Here is a 25,725-nt window from a genome sequence, read left to right on the forward strand (position 1 = left end):
TCTGCGCTAGCAGAACCTCTGCTGACTTGGCCAACGTGGACACCCAGAGGTGCAAAGGGAGCCTTTCTAGAAAAATACAGGCTACAGGGCCCCAGCCTGGAATTGGTTTCAGTATGTTGGGATAGGGCCCGAGTGTCTGCATTTTTAACAAGCTCCTCGATTCTGATGACCCCTGAGTAGGGATCAATGTTTGTTGAATGACTGCATGATTTCTGCCCATAAAAGGACCACTGACTGCCTTGGGTATGGTGTTCCTAGGAGAAACCGGCAACTCGCCAGTTGGAACTCAGGGGAAACAACCCAAGTCCTCTGTGGGGTTCAAACAGCGCTGGAGCTCCGCGTGAATGATCCGGGCCGCGCCCCTACCTCCGGGGGAATGCTGTCCTCCGAGTCGGAGCTGTCCTCGCAGACGCTGCCACCACCGCCCTCCAGGTTCATCTGCAGCAGCTGGTCGATGGTGGCGTCCACGGCGCCGCTGTTGGCGCGCAGCACGCACTCGATGATGTCGTAATCCATGTTGGGGAACATGGTCTTGAAGTCGTCCATGGCCTGGTTGAACTCGAGGCGGCGCACCTGGCGGGCGGGCCGGCTGTTGTTGAGCTCCTGAGAGGCGGGCGCGGCGGCCCCGGCCCCGCGCGCCCCTGCGGAGCCGCCCCCGCCGCCGCCGCCGCCGCCGCCGCCGCTGCTCCGGCGGAACAGGCTGGTCATCTTGCCGAGCCGCTGGGGGAAAATGTTTGCGGCCAGCGCCGAGCCCCTGCCCCCGGGTCCCTGTGCCGTGGCCGCGCTCTCGGCGGGCTCCGGAGGCTCCCTCGCGTGGCTCCCGCTCCCCTGGGCGGCCGGGAGGGAGCGGGGCGCGCGGGGTCCCGGGTCAGGAGGCTAGGGCGCGGGGCCACCTGCGGCCCTCCGGGAGCGGCCCTCGCGGGGCGGCGGCATCCGGGCCTGGGCAGCAGGTCATCCACACCCCCGGGGCATCCTGGGGCCGGCTCCACCGACACTCCCACCTGAAACAGAGGAAGGCTGAGTCAGGGGCTGAATGCCAAGGGGATGGGGGTACCCCCGCCTCGGCCGCGGGAGACCCACTGCTTTGTGCTTTCTCTCCAGCTGCAGTAATTAAACAGACACAGTTCTGTATGGGCACAGGATTGCTACCAGTTAGCCAGGGCTTACTCTGGGCCAGGCGCCATGGGTCCCGGGTGGGCTGAGTCAGGACACTAGTGTGAGGCAGGCGCTAGTAGTATCCCCATTTCCCAGCTAGGAAAACTGAGGATGCTGGGGAAGTGGAGGAGTTAGGCTTTGAACCCAGGACTGTGGCTGCTGGTTTCAATCGCTACTCCTACTCTGGAGGAGCCCTGAGGCCCTGAGGCGGGAGGGGTCTGTACAGGCCCCATCTTGTCCCCCGGTCTCCAGCCCACCCAGTCTGTGCGTCTCACGTCAGGACCCCAACTTGATCCCACTACCACGGCCTCCAGTTTGTGGAGAGTGCCACTATATCTGCGACAGAAACCTGTTCTGTCCACGGACAACCAAGCGCGTAAGTCACTGCGAGGGTCACCGTTTTGTTAGTGCAGTCATCTGAGAGTTGAATATCTAAAAACATCAAATGCCGACTTTCTCATGCATATTGGCAACTTCATATCAAGGGACCATTCCATCAAAGACTGTTTCCTAAGTTTGATGAAACAAGTGCAAACCTGTTTTCCCTTTTCTAGGACTTGGGATCAGAATCATAACAGCTGACATTGAAACGTTCGTGTGAGCAAATCAACATGATGGTCCCCCTTGCCCAGTTCCCAACAGTCAAACAGTTGATGGTATAAGAAAGACAAGAGCTTGGGGCACCTGGGTGGCTCAGTCAGTTAAGCGTCTGACTTAGCTCAGGACATGATCTCGTGGTCTGTGAGTTCAAGCCCTGCATTGGGCTCTGTGCTGACAGCTCAGAGTCTGGAGCCTGCTTCGGATTCTGTGTCTCCTTCTCTCTCTCAGCCCCACTCCCACTCTGTCTCTCTCTCTCTCAAAAATAAAAATTTTTTTTAAAAACTTGAAAAAGAAAAAAGAAAGAAAGACAAGAGCAGAGGAGCATGGAAAGTGCAGGACATGGGCTGTCACTCACCCTGGGGTCAGAAGATCCAGCACGACCATGGATTCCCTCTTTCCCCTTAGGGCATATTGTTCCCCAGGGCCACCACGCTCAGATTCTAACCTACTGGAAAGATCTACATCCTGAGAGGCATGTGGAAAATGAAAGGGGGGGGGGGTCCTTCAGCCCTTAGAAGGAGTGCTGATCCTCGAAGCCCCAGGGGAGGCCTGGGCAGCTGGAGACACCACAGGTCAGGCAGCCTCCTCTTCCATTTACCCCAGGGGAAAAGCCTGGAAAAACAGCATTTTCTGTGTGTGCCCCCAACATGTTAATGGCTGGCAACTCTGGGACAGCCCCACAGCCCACAGCACGTTTCAGATGAAGAGACTGACGCCCAAGACTTGTCGGAATTGCCCACGTACGGCCGGCGGTGGCAAAGCCTAGACTCTTCCATCCAAGGTCATTCTGTGAGGAGAAAGTGGCTCAGAAACGCTACTGGGAAGTGTGAGGGAACAGGAGTCGTCGTTCAGAAACACCATTTCCACAGGACCCTGCCAGAATGCACAGATCCCAAAACCAAGTTGCCTGTAATCAGCACCAGGTGGGGCCGTGCATTTCCTTCCCCCTTCTGAGAGGACCAGCCCTTGCTAAGCTCAAGCACAGAGCATGAGGCCAGGGCTGAGCTGGGCTAGCACCCCTGGGCGCAGGGAGAAGGACAGTCCTAGGGATCAGTGTCATCCAGGCCAGGCTGCCTTTTGCAATGAGCACAGCTCAAATGAGAAGCAGTTTCAAACACATGAAAGGGGGCTCCTGGGTGACTCAGTCGTTTGAGTGTCCCACTCTATCTGGGCTCCCGGAATGATCGTCAACGAGGAATTGAGCCCTGCACTGGGCTCTGTGCTGATGGCATGGAGCCTGTTAGGATTCTTGTTAGGATTCTCTCTCTCTCTCTCTCTCTCTCTCTCTCTCTGTCTCTCTGCCCCTCCCCAACTTGCTCTCTCTCTCCCTCATTCTCTCTCAAAATAAGTAAACTTTAAAACACACACACACACCCCCCGGAAAGAATTAAGGCAGGCAATGTAACGTAGGTTTACGAACCCGTGCTGGGCACCCCGACATCTAATCTTCATTACAACTCCAGAGATAGACACTCTTGTCTCCATTTCATAGCTGTGGAAACCAGTTCAGAGAAGTCAGGTAACTTGCATGAAGTCACACAGCCAGTATATAGAGAGTCAAAAATGCCAAGTCAGGCTGGACCGGCTAGGAGCCAAGGCGGCTCAGAAGTGCAGCCGTGTGTGGCCCAGGCTCAGGAGACTGGGCCCGGCCTGGCTGACATTCCAGCAGAGGAAATGTGACCTAGACAGCACTGGGGGAGGGGAGAGGAAAGAGTGTCTCTTGGCTTGGCCCCAGGGCTGGCTCTGTGACCTTGGGGAAACCGCTCCACCTCTCTGAACCCCAGCTGTTGGGTTCAGAGAGAGATAACCCCTGACCCACATCTGAAAAGGGAAGTGAACGAAACCCGTTGAGCCTGTTGGAGGTCTTGGTCTTGGAGGCCAACTCCGAGGCTCTCCTGAACCCTGGGCTATGAGTGACCTGGGGACTGGGAAGCAGAACTCCCACACCTGTCCTCCCCCAGGTCCCAGGGAGCCAGGCCTTCGGCTCCCCGACAAAGGCATCTGGGACTGGGGGGAGGGGGACCGCAGCCTGCCAGTCCTCAATCCAAGCGGGAGGAGGCAGCCAAGGCCTGAGTCACTCCTGGCCTGGCCCAGTGAGGTAGGCAGGCTGCCCGCGTGCTCGTCTCCTGACCTTGCCCGAGGTCGTCCCAGCCAGTGTCCCGCAGGACCAAGTCGGGTCCACTGGGGAGACGTGAGGGCCCCAGAGCCAGGGGCCCGGTTTCCACGCTGCTGACTGGGCCTAGCAAGGCTACGTGACTTGGAGAAATCATTTCACTCCTCTGAACCTCTGCTCCCTCTTTCGTAAAAACTGATAGAATACACCCTGGAAGGGGTGCTCTGATGGAACTTCCCCGGGTGCCTGGGGCCAGTAAGCACCCAAGGAGACAGGCTGGTGTGGCCTCAGGCACAGGTTGTGGCCCTTTGCCTTGGCTGCATTTGCAGCCCGAACAATCTTATCCAGTCCCGTGACCTTAAACGTACCATCTACATGCTGAATACGGGCTCCCAGCCTTCTCTTGCCCTGAGGCCTCCAGGGAACATGGCCTTCACCTCTACACTTGCGCCTCTGACCTGCCACCTTCACTTGGATGTGATCCAGCAGCAGATCTGACATAATGGGTCGTCTGAGTTCGACTCCCGGATTCCTTCCAAGCCCAGCCTGCTCCCCCCGCCTTCCCTGTCTCTGCGAACGCCAACTCCACACGGCTCAGGCCAAAAGCTTGAGAGGCTCCTCGAGTGCCGGAATTCTTACACCCCACGCCCAGGCGCAGCAAATCCAATCTTCCCTCGCTTCAAAACCGTGCCAGCACCTGGCCGCGCCCCACCACCTCTGAGGCTACCGTCCCTGCCTGCCTCTGTGTCCCCCACTGCCTTCCTGCAGACCGGGCACCGTGGCGGGCATGGCCTCCCTCGGCTCCACCCCCCTCCCAACCCGCAATGGCTCCTCCGGTCCTCAGAACACAGCCGAGAGCCTTGCCGTGGTCCGCCGGGCCCCACGCTGCCCTGCCTGCGCACCTGCCCTCCCCGTCAGCCTCACTCTGTCCCCACCCCTCGCCCTCTCCGGGCATCCTGGACCCTTGCTCATCAACCTGCAAGCCCCACGCGCTCCCATGTCTACTGCCTGCCCCATTCTTCACCCAGATATCAACACGCGCCCCCCCCCGTGTCCCTCGGGCCCCTACTCAAGCACGACTGTACCAGAGACACACCCCCGCCCCGTCTGCCACGTCGTCCCCTTTTGCCCTGCTTCAGTTTTCCTCGGGGAACAGACCACCGCAGAGGTTACACATCATCTCCGCCACTCGCCTGGAAGCTCCGTGGGGGCGAGGTGTCCGCTTTATTCACTGTCCTGAGGAAAGTGCCTGGAAGAGTACCCGACACCGACAACAGAGACGCGTTAGGTGGGTGAAGAAGGGGAGGAAAGCGGCTGGAGCACGATCACCTGCGGGTTGTCTTCCCTTCCCCTCCTCCTCTGGCTCACAGCAAGGTGGGGCTTAGCGGGAGGATGTTTTAGTTTCCGAAGCCCTTTGTCATCTACGTTCTCGTTTAGTCCTCACAAAAAAAGCTATCGTGTCTATAGGGGCAGGCGCTATGATCACACTTCACAGACGAAACAGCTGAGGCCAAGGCAGTCAGTGACAAGGCTGAGGTCCCGTGAGCCTTCTGGGGCCTGGCCCGAGGGCCTCCTCCCTTCAAAGGCACACAAGGCTGATGGCAGGATGGTCCCCTTTCCAAGCCAGAGTCAGCTCCAGGGCACAGGAGGTCGATTCCCTCCAAGATAGGACTTGACATTCCACTGCCCCCGGGGAGAACCCAACCCTGAAATGTACGGACAGAACGGGAGGCCTCAGGAAGAGAGCTGGGGCTGGGAGGCCAGGGGTCCCAACTGCCCGAGCCCTTCTCTTCTAGAAGGAGGAGGGGCTGCCCGAGGCAGCTCTGTCTCTTAACACCCCTGGCACCCTCCCCTGAAAATCCCCGGGGGACAAGGGACAGACCAGATCTTGTGACCCATCTGTAATTGCTGTGACCCCGCCCTGCAGAGGGGACTCCGGGGCCCAGCCTGTGGCACTGCCAGGCCAGGCCACTAGGTGGAGTTCCAGGGCTCGGCCCGGCCCCTGCCAGGGAAAGGGCAAACCGAGCGGCTCCTCTCCAGGAGCCCATGAATCTGTCTCACCCCCACCTCGGACTCAAAAGGAGAGGAACCCACCCAGCCCGAGGGTCTCAGAATCCAAGACGGGAAGTTTCAAAACGACTTATTCTCCAAGTGGGAAATGCAAGGCACACAGGCCATCAATTCCGAGCCCGGGTCCTTGGCAGACATCACTAATCTATCCAGGTGTTCTTGTCCCCTGGAGCCCACGGAGCCTCTACCAAGTGATGAGACTCGCTCGGCAAGCAAGACACACCCGCGCACCGGCCCTTTCGTTCCCGCTTGAGGCCGAGGCCAGACTTCCTTCGCCTCAACAGGAATCCGGGCTGCAAAAGCCAGCGGGGCCAGGACGAGGTCACATGACCCTTGGGAGGCTTGTGTAACCATGGTTAAGTCCCGGGGACACCTCAAGCGGGTAATGGCAGCGCTAATGGAGAGGCTGCCAGGCCCAGGGCAGCTGCGTCCTTGTCCAGCTGTCCCCTCGGACGCGACAGGGGCAGGGCGCAGGCAAGGCTGCGGAGCATCTTGGCTTCTGAGCCCGAGAGGCCGCCACAGGGGGGGCGGGTAGGAAGGAAGGTGGGGGCCCACGAGACAGAGAGAGGCTCTCAGGCTCTGCGTGTGGGTGCAGGAGCGTGCAAGCGTGTACGTACGCGTGTGCGCGCCCGGCGGGGGGAGGGGGGGCCCTGACAGAGGCGCCTTGTCCTCCTGCCCTGCACAGGCTTGTTTTCTTCCCAAGCTATTAATGTCGCTGCAGCTTCAAAAGCCGGGTGACCTTTAAATGCCGAGCCTCCGGCTCCTGCCCAAGGCGCGGAAAAGGCTCAATGCAAACTCAAGCGGCCACAGCTGCTGGGGCTGCGACAAAGCCAGCCTCATTCTGAGGCGACTGGGCTGCTGGGCGGCCACACCTGTGCCCCCCTCTGGGTGGCACTTGGGCAGAGAAGACCCTCGGGCACAGCCACAGGGGAGGGGCAGGGGGAAGGACGCCTGGCTGGACCTGACAGGAGAGGGAAGAGAGAGGGAGAGACAGACTCAGCTCTGTCATGTCTTGCTGTGTGACCTTGGGTTGCCCACTTACCTTCTCTGGGCCATACCCCATGGTTCAGCCCAGTCTAAGGCTGGGGCAGAAAAGAAAAAAAAAATCCCTTCTCCCCAGAAAAAAATCTTTTAAAAGTCTGTAGAAGAGAAAAAAGTTAAAGAATGACATTGTCTTTCCTAATTTTCCTCTCTCTTGCCTCAACTCCCACGGCCAGGTCTGTGGCCAACAGGAGCCGTATACGGGAAGACCTAGGGCAAGGGGTTAACATGGTCCCTCCCCTATGGAAGCACGGGCCCCTGTGGGAGCCTCGGTCCCAAGGGCACTGTCCGTCTTCTCAGCTCCTGAGGCCCCCATGCAGGGCGTGGCTGCTGTCAGGAAACCGCTTCTGCGGTCCAGCTGAAAAGGCCCAAGGTGAAGTTCCTTGGGCGCGAGGAACATGTCACGTGCGCGGCGCATCTTGGTAGGAAAATGGGAACATAACCCTGTCACCCAGTTCTTTACAAGTAGCCATATTCCAAGCGCCTTATGCACGTTAACTCATTTCATCCCCTCCTTGCGGCTCTATGCGGTGCGGGTGGTCACTGCGGTTTCTACTTCACCGACAGAAAAACAAAGCACAGAAAAGCCGAGTAACTTGCTAAGGTCGCACAGCCAGGCTGACCTCGAGGCCCGGGAGGTCTGACTCCAGAGCCAGCACCACACACCCGTCCAGCTCAGCCACCCCTCTGTACTCCTAGAGCCAGGCGCGTGGCACGAACGCCATCACTGTGGACTGAATTGAGTCCCAATGGGGCAGAGCTGCCCTTCAAGAGGCTGGGGATGCCTGGTGTCTGTGTTGGGGGAGTGAGGGAAGGGGGAGGGGACGCTGGCAGGCAAAGCCTCGTCCTGAAGGAAAGCCAGACCCAGGGCAGCCTCCTTACCAAACCCCTTTCCGCACCCCACCGAGGGTGCTAGTTGCCTGGGCGACCAACTGTTTTCTGCTTCCACCTGAGCTGCTGAAAAACGATTTCCACAATCATCCCTCTCCCCGTCAACAAACTGTACCGGCTTAGCTGAGGCGCCCCGGAGATCAGGCCTCAGTGGACGGGGCGGGGGCTGCTCCCCGCTGACCTACCTAGGGGACCGAAGCCCCCCCGCAGGGCTGGCAGCCATGTATGTGTACCTGGGGCCCAGTCAGTGGCCCAGACCCGGAGAAGGGCGCCCCGGGCAGCTCAGGTGCAAGGCAGTAAAGCTGGGCTGGCTCCAGACGTGAGCTCATGCTGGCCCGGGCCCAGCGCCTTGGGGGAGAGGGGCCGGCAGCCCCTCCCTGGGCCTCTCCTTCAGGCGGTCAGGCTGAAGACCCCTCCACAGGCAGGGCCTGTGCCATCTGGGACGGAGCTCTCAAGTCCAGACAGTCACAGATGTCTCTGGGCCCCCGGGGACGGCCGGTCAGTCAATGCCGCCACACGATTTGGTATCTGAGCATGCCCGGGAATCCAGGCCAAGGAGCCAAGGTTAGGGAGGGGTGCCCAGGGTGGGCAGAGAAGTCCGTCTCCTGCCCCATTTCCCCCACACTAACACACGCTGTGCACCCACCCGCCGATCCACGAACCCCACTTCTATGGAATTCGTATACTGTGTATAGTGGAATACTACACAAGAGTGAACAGAATGCAGCATATTTATGTGTCTCTATGCTCAAGACCCTTCGCTAAGGGGAATGTGGGTACAGACTGCACTATGGTGCGTTACAGTGCGTGTATGTCAGTGTGTATGGAGAAGACACTCGGAAAGGATTCATAAGAAACCAATTCTATAGGTTTCCACTGGAAGGATTAGGTCCTAAGAGACAGACCAGGAAAACTTCTCTGTAAACCTCTGTAGATCTTTTAAGTTTTGATTCACATTCATTTATTAATTTAAAAGGAAAATAAGTAGGGGCACCTGGGTGGCTCAGTTGGTTGAGCATCTGATTCTTGATTTCAGCTTGGGTCGTGATCACAAGGTTGTGGAATCAAGCCCCCCATTGAGCTCCATGCAGAGTGTGGAGCCTGCTTAGGATTCTCTCTCTCTCTCTCTCTCTCTCTCTCTCTCCCCCCACCCCCTTTCCCCTGCTCATCTTTCTCTCTCTCTAAAAAATAAAAAAAGATAATAATAAAATAAGAGCCTATAAAGAATAGCAAAGAGACAGCATTACCAGTGACGTTTTAATCTTCCTTTTGCATATGTATATTATTTACAGTGGACGTGAATTACTTTCTAATAATAATTATAGCAAACGTCGGAATGTGAACTGTATGCCATCTACTTTCTAAGCACTTGGCATGCATTATGTCATCCAAGTCTCAAAGTAAAGCAATTATTATACCCACTTTACAGATAAGGAAACTGAGGCCCAGAGAGTTCAAATAACTTACGTGGGGTCACAGTCAGTGATGGAGCCAAAATCTGAGTCCAAACGGTCTGGCCCCAGAGTCCATGCTCTTCTTAACCTCCACCTTACACTGGGTCTCTAAAACAAAAGAAAACAAAAAACAAAAACTGAATGGTGACAGAAGAAAAGTGTGTGAAAAAAGCGAACCACAGAGCCTCCGACTCTAGAATTTTTGTAGTCCTGAGAATCTCGGACTCTACTATTTCAGCAGGTCTCCCGCAGTCCTGACTCAGTGGGAACCTGGCGTCCCCCCTCTCACAGCGCCCCTTCATGCTCAGGAACCCGCGCAACCCTGGTGGCCTCACGGGGCAGAATGAAGGCCCATGCCACAGCCGGTTCAGAGGTTAGACCGCTACGGGGTGTAGGGGACCTTAGAGTGGGGGCCCCCTGGGGCAGGGCAGGGGCAGGTCTGGCCAGGAAGCTCCCTGCAGAGAGGAAAGCGCAAGTTGTTGTTCTGTTTTGTTTTTTAAGTTAACTTAGATTTTTTTTCAGTTTATTTATTTATTTTGAGAGAGAGAGAGAGAGAGAGAATGTCGGGTGCTGAGCTCGACATGGGGCTTGATCTCAGGAGCTGTGAGACCATGGCCTGAGCCAAAATTAAGAGTCAGACGTTTAACTGACTGAGCTGCCCAGGCACTCCCACAAGTTGGTTGGTTTTTTTTTTTTTACATTTATTTATTTTAGAGAGAGAGAGACAGAGACAGAGCATGTGTGGGGGAGGGGGAAAGAGAGAGGGAGACACAGAATCCGAACAGGCTCCAGGCTCTGAGCTGTCAGCACAAAGCCCGACGCGGGGCTCGAACCACTGACCGCGAGATCATGACCTAAACCGAAGTCAGATGCTTAACTGGCTGAGCCACGCAGGTGCCCCCACAAGTTGGTTTTTGAATAGTGTGGAGTCAGGGACAAGAGGCCGTAAAGCACAGAGGTTACAAGCAGAGCTTTAGCTCTGGCCGACCTCGGCCTACATTCTGATCACCACTGCTTGGCTGAGTGCAGCTTCTCTGAGTGAGTTTCGTCGCCCGTAGAACAGGTCGCCTGTCCCTCTGCGGATGGGTCCCTCTCTGAGGGGAATTCATGCCCTGGGCACACACAGGCCCCACACGGGACGCTCTCAGCCCGGGGCAGCTGTTGGTAAGGCCCTAAGGCCACCCAGTTCTCAGGCGCTGAGTCTAGAGCCTGGCCCAAGCCAAACCTGAGGTTAGGATCTTGAATCCAGCCCTGAAGGGACGGTGTACAGCACAAAGGCTTCCCCTTAGGGGCCTTCAGGACCTCAGGCTGGGGGCTCTGTGGCCCCCTTCCTGCCCATTCTCTGCTGTGTTTCCTCGTGGGGCGTCGGGTGGGGGCGGTGACTGGAGTTTGCCAGGGTCTGGGTCGCCCAGGCCCGCCCGCTCCGCCTGGGCGCTCTGGTAGGGGCTCGCTACCCGCCGCGGGAGCGCAGGCCCCGGGCTGAGCGGCCTCCTCAGAAGGGCTGCCTGCGGCAGCTGAGGAATGCAGGCTCAGGGCAGGGAAGCAGAGGCTGGGGAGGGGGCGGTTGGCCCTGAGCTTCCAAAGAACAGGCAGCAGCTGTGGCTGGGAGGGCCGTGGCCCTCCCGCTCTGGCAGCCAAGACACCATCAGAAATTCCACGCCAGCAAGAAGGGCCAGCCCAGACAGCAGATGGGATTGTTTAGAGCCACTTAGCAGGCCGGCTACTTTCCCCGACCACAGGCGGCTCCCCCCTCCTCGCCTTGGCCCCTCCTCCGTCTGTGCAGAGCACAGCTCCCCTTCCACAGCCTGAGGCACCCAGGAGCCAGCCGCCGGGCGTCCCCTCCCCACCTGAGGCCTTCACTTGTCCACCCTGCCTCCCTCCAGACAGCCATGTGCCCGCACACGCCCTCTAGAGAGGCCGGGGTGGGAAGCCAGGAAGAAACCTCATGGTCTCCCTTCCAGATGGTGCCTGCTGCCAAAGGTCACGGAGCCTGCGATGTGACTGACCCCAGGCTCCTGGGCCAGTGCTCCCTCCCCGTGTGGTGCACACGCTAGCAATTCCAGAGCAGCTCACGCGCGTGCGTGTGCTACACACACCAGCTCACGCAGACCCGTTCACGCATATGGCCACAGGACACAACAACCTTCCTTAGATTTTTCCTGAATGCTCCCAGCCAGCCAATTCATTTCTCCCTTCACCTTACTCCGAAGCGGTGTTTTTAAAATCACAGCCACACACTGGGGCACCTGGGTGGCTTAGTGGGTTAAGCGTCCGACTTTCGCTTAGGTCATGATCTCGCGGTTCGTGGGTTAGGGCCCCGCGTCGGGCTCTGTGCTGACTGCCAGCTCGGAGCCTGGAGCCTGTTTCAGTCTGTGACTCCCTCTCTCTCTGACCCTCCCCTGCTCATGCCGTCTCTCTCTCTCTCCTAGAAATAAATAAAAACATTTAAAAAAAAAATTACAGCCACACACCCCTCCGCACACACTAACCGCACAAACGCCAGCCTTGTCCTTCTCGCAGCCCGTGCAGGCCACTCCCTTCACTAGGCAGGGCCACTGGAGGCCCCAAACCCTTTCCCTCTTCCCCTTCTGGGCCCAGAATTGTTTTTATGCCGTCTCGTGTGGCAAAGGTGAGGTCAGGCCGACCTGACCGGCAGCAGAAGTGGCCAGAACCAGGCAGGCAGGCACGCTGGCGGAGGCAGGGCCCTCCCGCTCGCAGGCAGGACCAGCTCCTGGAACGGAGTGTGGGGAAGGGCCTCTGGCCAGCCCGGGCGGGTAGCCCTGGCCCTCAAATCTGACAGAGCAAGGGTGCAGGGGCTCTGCGGCATCCCATAGCCTGCCTTTTTTGCCTCCAGGTATCTCGGTCTCCACTCTGGAAGCAGAAACAGCCTGCTTTCCCATCTGTGAAATCTCCCAGGGGTGCAAGGACAGGGGTGGGGTCGGGGATGAACCGAGGCCAGAGAAAGGGACCACTGTACTAGTTACAAACCCTGATGGTGTCTCTGCAGAAGGAAGCGGCCGGAGCCCAGTTCCCTAGGGCTGGAAGGACCGGTACCCTCTTAGCTACAGACCCAAACCCCTTTCCTTGTATGAAATCCTCGGCGGAAGTGCATTCTATAATGACGCTCAGCAGAAACCCACCCTCGCTCCCCCTCCCCGAGCGGATGCATCGTCAGAGAGCCTGCCATTCACGGAGTGGTGGGCGATGTTGCCCAGGCACAGTGTCGGCTGATCCTCACCATCACCCAGAACTGTAAATCACTGCCGTCTACCATGATCAGAGCCACTTTCTGGAGTCATGTGGGACCTAGAGGTTGTCCAGGGCTGAGCCACCTCCAACCTGCATGGCCTCCCATGGCAGAGACCGGTGTGCCTGCCAAATCTCCTGACACCCTAATTATTTGCAAGAGGTTTAAAGGCTGGGTGTAACCCCATGCTCTCATCTCCTGAGCTGTCTGCATCTCTGCGCCTGGGTGGCTCAGTCGGTTACATGTACGACTTCGGCTCAGGTCATGATCTCACAGTTTATGGGTTCGAGCCCTGTATCGGGCTCTGTGCTGACAGCTCGAGCCTGGAGCCAGCTTTGGATTCTGTGTCTCCCTCTCTCTCTGCCCCTCCCCCGCTTTCTCTCTCTCTCCCTCTCTCTCTCACACACACAAAAGTAAACAAACATTAAAAAATAAAAAACAGTATCCCAGAGGGTAGTGGTATCAGACTACCCCAAGGTGTTTGCTAAGAACATATATTTTCCGCCCACTACGAAATCAGAATCTCTGGGGACGTGGTCTGGGAATCTGCATTTTAACAAGCTCTCTAGATGATTCTGGTGCCCAGTGAAGCGTAAGGACCGCTATCTTACAGGGTGATGCATTATGAAACCTTTGATTCTGGATTTAGCTTCATCAGTAACCAGCTAAGTGACCTTAGGCAAGTCATTTTGCCTCCTGGGCCTCCAGCTTCCCATCTGAAAAATGGGCAGCGAGGACTAAATAATCTCCAGACCTCTCCTCCTCTAACATCCTCTGTGTCCACCCTAAGGCCCCAGATGGTCCACAGGTGTATGAACTGAATTTTAGGGACTGTTCATTCCCTATAGCCGCCAATGTACGCTGTAGGCACACCTTAAAAGGAGTTCCAGTCTGATTCATTTAGGGAGATCTGCAAAAATACCTTATCTCTGGCTCCAGGCCCTAAACAAATGGCTTTTGGATTATCCACGACACTTCCCCCTCCCCTGAGTAGCTACTTTCTTCATTCCGGCCTGAGCCACCAGGATTCTGTAAACACTGTGTCTGCACACCTGGGCTTAGTCAACAGTCAGCAAACAAAGGCTCTGCCAAATCACCCCACAAGCCCAAACTTGCACCCACGCTGTTTCTCAAGGGAAAGCACCCAGTCTGGGATGTGCGGGCCCTGCACGCCCTTCCTCCCTCCACAGAATGGGCACGGGATGGCTGGGTCAGACAGAGGTTATGGCCAGAATGGCCCCAGCGGTGGCAAGTGGGCTGCAAGGTGTCCAGACTTAAGGGGTGTGAAGCAACAGCCTGGGAAAGCAACCAGCCATTGCTGGGTCCTTCAAAAAGCAGCCGGGCATTCCTCAGTCCCCGGGTTCCTTGATAATCACCACTTAAAACACAACGTATCCAGCTAGTGCTCAAGCATTGCTTACTAGCAGCAAATATGTGATTGATTCGTCTTTCAAGGTCTATGTATCCTTAACAGTGGAGGTGGGGGGGTCACCCAGGCCCACAGCCCACAGACACAGGGTGAATTCAGCTTCACGCTACATTTATGGTGAACTTTTATGTGTTCTCACAGAATTAACCAAGGGGAAGGACAAACAAGAAAGGCAAGAACGGGGGGCACCTGGGTGGCTCAGTGAGTTGAGCGCCCGACTCTTGATTTCAGCTCAGGTCATGATCTCAGGGTCATGGGTTCGGGCCCCAGATTGGGCTCTGTGCTCACAGTGTGGAGCCTGCTTGGGATCTTCTCTCCCTCCCTCTGCCTCTCTCCCCTCATGCTTTCTCTCTCGCTCTAAAATTAAAAAAAAAAAAAGGCAAGAATGAAAACCCAACTTCTACAGTGGGGGACATCTGGGAATCACTGCCAGGGCCTGCCGATTCTACTCCTTTAAGGATTCTGAAACCGGTCATTCTCTCACTCTGAGCGTGCCGACTGCCCCAAATGACCGTGCTTTCCCTGGGCTCTGCACTTCAGAGTTTCCAGTGCTGGGGGAGGGTCCACAGCCCTTTCCGTTCAGTCAGGCTCTAGGCTGGGCACGGGCCCTTCAAGAGGGCTTCGCCGTGGCTCTGGGTGGGGCACTCCACCTGCACAGAATCCTCAAAAACAATCCTCCAAGGCAGGACATAGGTTATGTGGTAGATGAGGAAACTGAGGTACAGAGAAATTGACTTGCCTGAGGTCTCCCAGCCAGGAAGTGGTGAGTCAGGATTCTTCCCCAAAGCCCACGCTCCCAACCACTTCCTGTACTGTCACCGCACCGCACTGTCAAGAGGGTCTCTGACCTCTGCGTGGGGCAAACGGGGAAACTGAGGCTCTGGCCAGCCTGGCAATGACCCCCCCCCCGCCCCCGTGAGGCATCCTGAAGCAGGAGCAGAAGCCCTGCGTGGAGGAGGCCCCGGAGCAGGGAAACAGAAAAGAAGTGGGTGCAGCCCTGCTCAGAGCTGAGCCTGGCCCGCCACACGCCTCCTCTGCCCTAGCAGCACCAGGCTCCCTCTCCCACCCCCTGCCGGACCTCCCTGCCAGGGTCTGGGCTGGCCTCAACAATCTGCCGCAGGCCCCACAGGAGGAAGTGGCCACACTTGAAAATCATTAACATGCAGGGCTGAACTTGGGGCTTTTGTTCTTGAGCAAGGACTGTAACATTTCACTTTCAGGAAGAAGCTGGGAGGGTGGGGCTGGCTCAGAATTGCACAACCAAAAACACAGGCTCAGACACACACAGGTCCCATGTGGAAGTCTGTATAGACAAGCCCCTTGAGGAAAAGCACAAGCAAACCCACGGCCTCTCCCTGGGGCAGGAACCCACAAACGACGCAGCCCAAGCCATGTCCGCTGACTTTTTTTTTTTTTTAAGTTTATTTATTTACTGTGAGAGTGGGTCATGCAAGCAAGCGAGCAGGGGAGGGGAAGAGAGAGATGGAGAGAGGGAGAATCCCAAGCAGCCTCAGCACTGTCAGCACAGAGCCGAATGCAGGGCTCGATCTCGTGAAACTGTGAGATCATGACCTGAGCTGAGATCGAGGGTCAGGTGCTTAAATGACTGGCCACTCAGACACCCCTTCACTGCTTTTTAAATCAGGGCTTTGTAGTCAACCATCCAGGGAAGCCAAGTAAAGGAAGGAAATAACACAGCAGCGGCGGGAGGCGGGGTGGGGCGGAGGACTCGGGCCTCACCACCCCCTTGGCAGGTAGGAGCCCCAGGTCAGAGAGAGGGGTGGCTCTGACACATCTGGCTGGGAGGGGCAGCCCCAGCTCTGGGCAGCCTGCCCACCGTCCCGCCTCCCACCACGCAGGTGCCGCTGCTGCCCGTGTCACCCAGATGCGAGGGAAGTGCGGCCAACGGCCCTCACAGGCACCCCAGCAGCATCTAGACGGACTTTTTCAGGGTGGCAGCCCTCCCCTGAAAGAGTCACATCCTGGCCACGGGCAGTGGCGGCAGGAAGGGCTGTCAAGTGCATTAGTTAATCCTGGGGGCAGAGAGGATGAAGTTTGGGGAGGAAGGGGGGAGGGCAGGAAGAAGTCAGTCAACAGGGGAAAACGTGTTTTGGAAAAGTAACACAACGAGAACAGAACAGGTTTTGCACGAGCCACATCTGTCCTTGGAACCAGGTCCGTCCCCAGATGCCTGGGAAGGGCCCCTGCTGCCCCCACGCCCATCTAAGCAGGGGTCAGTCAGAGGCTAAGGTTTTCACCTGCTCCCCTCCTGCAGCTCGTTAAAGCTTCACCTCCAGGCCTTCAAGGAAATTGTAGAAATGGGATCCTCGGCCAACCTCCTCTCTCTCCCCCTCCCTCAGGTCCTCTGGGGGCTCAGTACAAGGGACCAGGCTTGTTGAGGGCAGGGCCTGGCAGAGGCAGGCCACCCACCAGGTCCAACTCACCCCCCTCAAAGCCACTCTGTTTGTAAAGGGCTTTCGGGGACAGGAAGCAATAAACAGAGTCAAGCGGCCAAGATGCAGGGGCTGATTATGCAGTTTATGGATTTTCCAGGCCGCTTTGTACTCTCCCACCAGCTGCCTGGGGCTTTGCAGAGAAAGGTGCTGGCAAAAGACAGGCTGGTCCTTGGCTTACAAGGTGGACTCTTGCCAGGCCTAAACTGGGTCTTTCCTGGTGTGGGAGGGCACTGGATGCTTTGGCAGCCTCACGGGCACTTTCTCCGTGCCCCAAAAAGAAGCCCCTCCGGCCCACCCCACCCCACTAGAGCCCCCCCCATCCTTCTCTCCCCCCACTGCTCACCTCTCCATTCAGCTCTAGTCACTTGTCTCCGGGAATTCCCGGCGGGGGGGGGGGGGGGGGGTAGGGCGTGCCAGGCGAGGACTGCCTCTTGGCTGCGGTGGGTGGCCCTCCTTCACAAGGGTGCTCACAGCTCAGCTCAGCTGCCCTAGGAGCGGAGAGCCTCTTGGCAACAGCGGACACTGGTGGGGAAGGTGCTTCTGGGCTGCACAGCCGCCCCAGTTCCAAGGTCCGCTCACATTTTCCCCAAATAGGCTGTGATCTGGTGAGATGGGGGCCCACGTGTGCAAAGAAGTAAGGTGAGTGCCGTTTGCAAGAACAAAACCGGGGAAAGCCCCCCATTTGTCTCTCAATACCCAACAGGACACACCCCCAACATGGGAAAACAAGCAGCAGAGACCCTCAGGGGCCAACACGGGTGACATGAGAAAGCCAAGTTACTGGGCCGCGTGCACACTCCACCATTTCCACCCGGGGGTTTGAGTGCGTGAGTGAGTGTGTATCTGGACCTGCACAGGAAGTGCATACAGACCAGATACTACGCAGAAGTTACGGGAGAGGTGGGGCTGCACCGGGGGAGGGAGCCTTTAGCTATTTACCTCACCCTGCCCTGCATCCTTTGAAGTTCTTCAACAAACACGTATTATCTCTGTAGTTTAAAAAAATAAGAATTTAGGGGCGCCTGGGTGGCTTAGTCGGTTAAGCGTCTGACTTCCCTTAGGTCATGATCTCGCGGTTCGTGGGTTCGAGCCCCGTGTCGGGCTCTGTGCTGACTGCCAGCTCAGAGCCTGGAGCCTGTTTCAGTCTGTGACTCCCTCTCTCTCTGACCCTCCCCTGCTCACACTGTCTCTCTCTCTGTCTCCTAGAAATAAATAAAACATTAAAAAAAAATAAGAATTTAAAAAATAATAATAAAGTGCACTGGTGGTGGGAATGTAAAATACTGCCGCTCTAGAAAACACATTGGCAGTTCCTTAAAAAGTTAAACACAAAATTACCATATGTTCTAGCAATTCCACTCCGAAAGTATTCATCCCAAAGAACTGAAAGAAGTGATTCAAACAGATATCTGTACACACTCACGTTCTTAAGAACATTATTCACAATATCCCAAAGGTAGAAACGACCCAAGAGTCCATCAACAGATGTTTAGATAAACAAATTGTAGTGTATACATATGGAACAGTGGAATATTACTCAGCCACAAAAAGGAATGAGATTCTAATATAAGTTACAACATGGATGAACCTTGAAAACATGCTAAAAGCCAGACACAGAAGGACAAACGCCGTATGAACCCACTTCTATGAGCTACCTAGAATAGAGAAATTCCTAGAGACAGAAATTAGGAGAGAGGTTACCAGAGGCTGAGGGGATGGGGAATGAAGTTATTGTCTGATGGGCCCAGTTTCTGTTTGGGATGATCCATTTCCAGAACTTGGAAATGGATAGTGGTGGTGCTCGTATAACAGTGTGAACATCCTAAATGCCACAGAACTGCCCCTTGAAAGTGGTTAAAATGGGAAAGTTTACGTTATATAGATTTTACAACTAAATTTAGACCCAAGTCAGGCAGGAGGAGGTGGCGGAATCACCAGACAGAAGGGGGCGCTACTTGGGCTATTTTCAGACACACCGCAGCCAGCACACAGGAAATCCTGAGGGCACAGAGGGGCTCTGACTCCATCTGCGTGGAGTGGGCCAGGGGACAATGACACCCCTGTTGATGAGGACTGTTCACGTGGTCCTGCAGAGTCACACATGTCATGGGGCTGCGGGGAGATGGAGTGCAGGGATACTTTCTAGAACATTTGGAATAGGTGGGTTATGACACACTAGGAAGCAGCTATTGGAAAAGGTCAGTGTGCTGGAAAATGAAGCATGTGTCTGAGAGCCTGGGACAGAAAGGGAGCGGGGAGCAGGGGTGGGGGGAGATGGCTTGCCTGTACTGCAGGGGAGAGGAAGAAAGGAGAGAAGGAGCCTAAGACAGAGGATGAGAAGAGGTCTGTCCCACAGGGCGCTCCGGCAGACGGAACTCCCTCCTGCATTCAGCAAACATTACAGAGCGCTCGCGGGTGCCGGACCCTGGGAAACGGGAGGCAGGGGGTGGGGGGTAAGAGAACCACTTGTCTGGTAAACATCCGTGCCACCACCCTTCTGCTCAAAAATGTATCCATACAGGGGCCCCTGGGTGGCTCAGTCGGTTAAGTATCTGCTCTTGCTGTGGGCTCAGGTCATGATCTCACAGATCGTGACTTTGAAGGCCCCATTGGGCTCTGTGCTGGCAGTGCGGAGCCGGCTTGGGATCCTCTCTTTCCCTCTCTCTCTGCCCCTCCCTGCTCGCTCTCTCTCTCTCAGAATAAACAAATAAAAAAAATATATACACACACATATAAAGCCAAGAAACCCCAAACCTCCCCCAGCCTCCACCTTCTTACAGAAAGTAAAAATCCTTTTTAATTGAGGCCAAGCTGTTCAAATAGGAAGTAAGATCAAAACTGCCAGTGTGGGCGGATCACCCCGGTGACCGGGCGTCATTCACACAAGCCTGACCGTCAGCGAGCCACCAGGCATCAACTGGTACTGGGTTCTTTCCTCCGGAAGGGGACAAGTGGGAACAGCAAGGGCACATGCCAGGGCGGGACAGCGGGCTCATCTGCTGGCTTCGGACTTCTCAGGCGCTCGGTTTCCTGAGGCCCCACCCCGCCTGCCTTCAGCTGTGCAAGGACCGAGAGAAGCTGCGCGTGGCACGTTTGGGGTCCGTGGCAGCCCCGCCTCACTCGGGGTAAGAATATTTAAACAGTGGACTGTGTTCTAAGAAGACACTGTATCCAGGGCCTTGCTGAAATGTGTGTCCGTGGGCAGCAGGAAAGAGGGCGGCAGGTGCTTCTGAAACATTTCAACGTGGCCACTGTGGGCTTCTCAGAGACCCATTCCTTCTAGAACCGTACTGTCCAAGAAGGTAGCCACCATAGGTAGTCCCATATGACATACAAATTTAAATTGTAATTAATTAAAGTGAAATAAAATGTAAAATTCGGTTCCTCCTAGACCACACTGCAAGCGTTCAATAGCCACCGAGGCCCATGGCCATCGTATAAGCGGTACGTATTTTAGGACGCTTCCAACACCGCAGGAAGTCCTATCAGACAGCGCTCTTCTAGAGGGGAGCCTTCCTCCTTAGCAGTGTGGAGCCCTGGGGCGCCTTATTACAACGATCTGGGAGAGACCAAGGACAGTGGGCAGTCGGTCCCCGACAGAGGAGCCCTTCCACATCCCTCTGGGAAGGGTGGGTGAGCGCAGAGACCCCTACCCCTGAGCAGGCAGGGCTGCGCTGAGCCCTGGCACCCCTCCCCTCTGCTGTCCTCACAGAACCTCAGCCGGGTCTGTGAAACGTGCCAGTCTGGGCAGAGAGAAGCAGAAGTCCAGCTAGAAGCGCAGGTCCCGGGTCCGAACCTCGCAGGGCCCTGGCCTCAGGAGTCCAGGCTCGGAAAAGGCCCTCTGGTTTGTCTGCCAGGAGAAAGAGTGTGCATCGCATCCTCTGTCCCCTCCTAGGTGTGCCCAGTAGGGGCCCCGGCACTGCCTCCTTGGGCTTCTCCAGAGCAATGGGAAAGAGAAGAGAAGAGCGGCTAAGGCAGAGGGCAGAGGGGCCAAGCGTCCAAGCGGGTGGGGAGGGTAAGTGCTTATTAAAGAAAAAACCAGTATTTTAAGGAAACTGATGGAGCAGGCTAAGGAGAGGGGTTCTGAAAAGTACGAGCCGTCGGGTGTTTGGGGGTGTGTCTTTGAGCCAACCAGAGAGAGCATGGCTGGTCAAGACACCCCCGGCCCCGCACACGGGCACAGGATGACCGGGGATGGCTGACACACCTTCACTCTTAATGTGACCAATCTCCCTCAGAGTTTCCCCATTTCCGTCAAGGGCCACCACCTCCCCCAGTGTGTCCGGCCTGGCCCTGAAAGTCAACCAACATGAACCGTCAATCCATGGTTCTTCCAGCGAGCGGCAGATGGGGGGCTGGGGGCTGGGAGGCAGGCGAGCAGACAGTGCACGAAGGGTGGGAACAGTGGGGAACGGAGCCTGGGTTCTGCTCCTGCCTCTGCCACAGGGATCCTTGAGCAAGATCTTCTTCCCCTGAACCTTTTCTTAAAAAAATAAAGAAAAGCAAACTGCTCTAAACAAATGTAAGTTTGTTACATTTGTGTCCAGAAAGGAGACTTGGTGGGACGCCTGGGTGGCTCAGTCAGTTAAGTATCCAGTTTCGGCTCAGGTCGTGATCTCGTGGTTCATGGATTCAAGCCCCATGTTGGCCTCTGTGCCGACAGTGTGGAGTCTGCTTGGGATTCTCTCTCTCTCTCTCTCTCTCTCTCTGCCCCTGCCCCACTCATGCTCACTCTTTCTCTCTCCCTCTCCCAAAATAAATAAATACACCTAAAAACAAATTTAGAAAAAAAGAAACCCCTCCACATGCCACATGCTGACTTTTGCAGTAATCACTTCCGTGCACTTCTTGATTGTTCAAGTGTTCATCCCTGGACACTGTATTTTTAGTCCTCCATATTGTTTGTCCTTTGAGCCTATTTTAATCTACAGCTTCCCCAATCACCCCCTTTCTTTCCCTTATAATTTGTGAGTTGACAGGCCCAGGCCATGTGACTATGGACTTCCCTAACGGTCTGAAGTTCATGGACCAAGTTTCCCTTTATTTCTGGGCCTCAGTTACTCCTTCCTTACCAGCACCGCCCTGGGCAACTTAAGGGGCTCTTGTGACAATAAAAAGAGACAGCCTGAAAGCACATCAGGAAATGCTTACAGTGTTTTGTTAAGCAAGAATGCAGGATGCAAATGGATACATAGGGTGTGCTTTCAGCCCTGTCAAGGAAACAGGCACAGGGAAAGGGGCAGCAGGGAACACGCCGTCTGTCAATAGTTGTCTTGGAGGGTAGAATTCTGCTCCCCCCTTCATTCCTTCTTGCATTTTTTCCCCATGATCAGCATATAACAGTGTGACAGGGCACAAGTCATTTTAAACATTTCAAGAAAAGAGTGCTTTATTTATTTGTTTGTTTATTTATCTATTTGAGTGAAACAGAGAGCAAGCAGGGGAGGGGCAGAGAGAGAGGGGGGCAGAGAATCCCAAGCAAGCTCCGTGCGGTCAGCACAGAGTCCGATGCGGGACACAAAGTCACAAACCATGAGATCATGACCTGAGCTGAAGAGTCTGATACTTAATTGACTGAGCCACCCAGGCGCCCTGAAAGGAGTGCTCTTAAAGCACGTGAGGCACAACATCAAATGTGTCACCAGGCCTGTCCACTCTCCCGTCACGGGACCCCTTGGCTTTTGCTCTCTATTCCCAAAGCCACCACCAAACCAGCTGAGATCCACAAACCTCAAGTTAATCCCATGCCCGCTTCTCTGATGTCTCCTAGCTGCTCTTCGGGTCCCCCTCCTGTCTTCTCTCTGTGCCAGCAGAAGAACTCATCTCCAATAAGCCAGGTCACTCCCCAGCTCCTCCATCTCTCCTGGAAAGATCAGACTCCTTCCTTTGTCTGCATTAGCGGTGGCCACACTCAGAGAGCATCCGGGTCACCTGCAGGGCTGTTGAACACACACTGCTGGGCTCTAACCCCAAAGCTCCTGCTCCCTAGGTCTGGGGTGGGGCCCAAGAATTTGCATGTCTAGCAAGTTCCCAGATGATTCTGACACCACTGGGTTCAGAGACCACACTTTATTTATTTATTTTTGAGGGGGTAGGGGAAGCAGAGAGAGGGGGAGACCGAGAATCCCAAGGAAGCTCCTCTGTGAGCGCAGAGCCCAACATGGGGCTCGAACCCATGCGAGATCATGACCTGAGCTGAAATCAACCGACTGAGCCACCCCAGAGCCCCCAGAGACCACACTTAAGAACACTGATTGCACCTCTCCTCCATCTCCTGAACAAGCCCTGTCCAGCTTTCAAGAGCTAGTGCAAGTTCCCCTTTCCATGAGGCAGTCTCTGGAAACGTCAGCCCGTATCGATCTCTCTCTGTTCTTCTAGACCACCCCCAGCACTGAACGTGTTCTGATGGTCTGGAACAGGGGAGAGAGCACTTAGTGGCCATGAGGATGGGCAACATGGCACCTCTGCCATTCACCGCCTCCTTCCATCATATCAGCTCTTCAGGGCAGGGGCTGGAACATTTCTTCAGTGGCCCCACACTATCCAGGCGAAGTGAATCTGTTTCACTCACACATAGGCTTCTATCTATGCACTCATTCATCCCCTGTCAGTCAGAAAATACTTGGTGAGCACCTAGTGTAGGTCAGATGCACAAGATGAAAATCTCTTTTCTCCACGGAGAACAAGAATTACAACAGCATAAGTTATGACAGAAGCCTGCAGAAAGGGCTCCTCCCAAAGGCAATCAGACAGCCCACCTCTGCAGCCCCAGAGACGGCTACCCACATGCAGCCTCTGCCTGAGAGGTGACCACAGTTATGGCCACGCCCACATGTCGCCATGGTGAAGGTTTGGTCGCCATTTGCAGGCTTCGTTTTTCCCCAGCTAAGCCACCCAGGACTTCCCGGAGACAAGATTTATGGGCAGATGTTGGCAGGAGAACAGATGTCCAAGAAAGCAGGCAGAACAATGGTTGTGAGACAGGGAAGCGGAAGGGCCTCCGGTTTAGAAAGGCTCCATTCACTCTTGCTCCGTGTCCCACCTTGCGTCTGGGTAAACCAGAGAAGCTCCGTTCCCAGCCCAAGGAGGAAGCGAGGAAGTCTCGTCCTAGCCCCCAAACACCTGACTCCATCTAAGAAGAATCAGATCTCAAACATGTTCCGGGACATTAGCTTCGAACAAACCCCGGCTGGCGATGCTGGCATCGGTGCCCTCTCCCTTCGACGATTTATGGAACAACACCTGTTATTCACCTGACACTCGCCTTGGATGGGACCCCACCCTGGATTCCTGAAGCAACACGTTACCCTGGACCCCTTTCCAATATAAGCCCCTAACCCCAAGAGACAACGAGACTCGGTCTCCTTTCCTTTCTGAGTCTTTCAGACGCTCCACCAGACACCCTATCACTTATGCTGTTCAGTAAGCCCTGCTTCCATTTCCTCCTGGTTTGCATCTGATTTCTATCCTGCACGAAGCCAAGGACCCTCTTGGTTGGTCCTGTGGGGGCCTCCTGGGTCCTCGGACTGCTGGCCTCTGTCAGTTGTGATTCTACAGGCCTAGAACCCATGGGAAGGAGGCAAGAAGATACCACCTCCTAATAAAAAGGTAGCAAATGTCTGAGGAGCCAACCCTAGTCCCCCTTCCGCAAACATCTGGGGCTCCGGACACTTGGGCTTCCGGCCAACAAGACATTGTGAGCAGGCTGAAGGTACCATGGATTCTGTGAGGCAGACGTTGGCTTCTCTGTGACCTTGGGCAACTTTTACCTCTTTGTGCCCCCTTTTCACTGTCTAACAATATGTTTGTAAAAAGGAATAAAGCCCCAGACAAGATGATAGAGATCCTCATTGGAAAAATAAAGAGAGAGATTTAAAAATAAGCAACAATGATGCCTCCTGTAAAAGTAAAATAAAGAGACTGCAAGGAGGCCAGGCAGGGAAAGTCCAGGAGTGCTTCCGTGCGGAAACGCTGCATGCGTTCATGCCCCCCGGAGCAGTGTTTCTCCAGGGTATTCCGGGGGCTTCTAGTTAAAAGCCACTGTCCCCCACCCCCCGCCAGGTGAGTGGCAAATCATTCTCTAAGGAAGGAGAAGGGAGGGAAAGCGGCTGCAGGGAAAACAGCAGGGGAACCTAGAGACCAGCTGGAGAGGAGACGGAATGTCAACACTGAGGTACTCTTTGTTTCTGACCCCCCCCGCCCCCCCCGGGCATACTCGGAGATCCGGTTCTGGAGGGGACACACCACCCTCCTGGTTCAGGCTGTCCTGTCCTCCGGGGACCTGCTGCTTTAGCCAGTGCACGTCTGAGTCCTGGGCCACGGCTTCCTCTGACCACCACCAGTCCTGGCACATTTCCTCGTGCTTTTTTTTTTTTCTTTAATGTTTATTTATTTCTTTTGAGAGGGAGAGAGGGGCAGAAAGAAGGGGAGACAGAGAATCCCAAGCAGGCTCCGCGCCATCAGCGCAGAGCCTGACGTGGGGCTCAAACTCACAAACTGTGAGATTGTGACCTGAGCAGAAATCAAGATTCAGACGCTTACCCAACTGAGCCACCCAGGTGTCCCCTTCCTGGTGCTCTTAATGCCTTGGGCCCCAACAGCCTCACCCTGACCCACTGCAACTCTTTATCTCAGGATTCAGTTTGCAGTCTTCCTCCTCCAAGGAGTCTTCCACGGGCACTCTCTGGCTCGCCCCCACGTAGCCTTGGCCTGTTAGATTCTTGCTGCATCTTCAACGTGGTGGCACTAGTCGAATATCCTAGTTACCAGTGTGCAGCTGCCTGACGGCCACGACAGCCAGTGCCCGTCTGCAGGGCAGGGGCTGTTCTGGTCGCATTCGGCTCCTCCACCCCAACACCGAGGCCAGTGCCCAGAATAAAGCAGGGAAACAATATGGATATTTATGCCGACTGGGGCCGGGGGGGGGGGTGCGGGGGAGGCCCTACTAGGCAAAGCTCTTTAGCTATAGCAAATACTTGTTTTAGCACTTCCTGTGTGCCCTGGAGAAGCCGGAGACCCCAGGAGGCAGAGTAGAAAGCTGGGCAAGAACGCAGGGGGTGTGGCTCCCGGTCCCTGCTCTCGGCCGGTCTGGGCATCTGAGGTTCAAAGGGAGAAAGATTAACATCCGGAAAATCCCGGCTACCTCGGAAGCCGTTGCCCCCTGAGAGTTAGGGGTTGCAGCAGCTCCCTCTCCACGCTGTGGACAAAGCACGGGTCAGGGCCACTACCCGCAGGTGCAGCAGCAGTTGGTGTCTGTTGAAGGTGCCCCG

The 25,725-nt window shown here is 55.7% G+C and overlaps 1 protein-coding gene across 3 annotated transcripts in view; it reads right to left on the minus strand.

Annotated features, from left to right (window-relative positions):
- CUEDC1 (CUE domain containing 1) overlaps positions 1–25,725 on the minus strand; it is an 84,553-nt gene that overhangs the window by 18,005 nt on the left and 40,823 nt on the right. For 2 of the 3 annotated variants that reach the window (XM_039241172.1, XM_039241171.1), the window contains exons 2-3: positions 9,338–9,432; positions 367–1,001 (exon numbers count right to left, since the gene is read on the minus strand). In XM_039241172.1, the coding sequence (XP_039097103.1) occupies positions 367–708 (342 nt within the window). In that variant the 5' untranslated portion in view covers positions 709–1,001; positions 9,338–9,432. Of the gene's footprint in view, positions 1–366; positions 1,002–3,175; positions 3,220–9,337; positions 9,433–25,725 lie in introns of those variants that run through there. The other variant, XM_039241173.1, reaches the window with a different exon arrangement.

This window comes from Hyaena hyaena, unplaced genomic scaffold, assembly GCF_003009895.1.
Source record: "Hyaena hyaena isolate Hyena2069 unplaced genomic scaffold, ASM300989v1 scaffold_189, whole genome shotgun sequence".
In the NCBI taxonomy this organism is placed as follows: domain Eukaryota; kingdom Metazoa; phylum Chordata; class Mammalia; order Carnivora; family Hyaenidae; genus Hyaena; species Hyaena hyaena.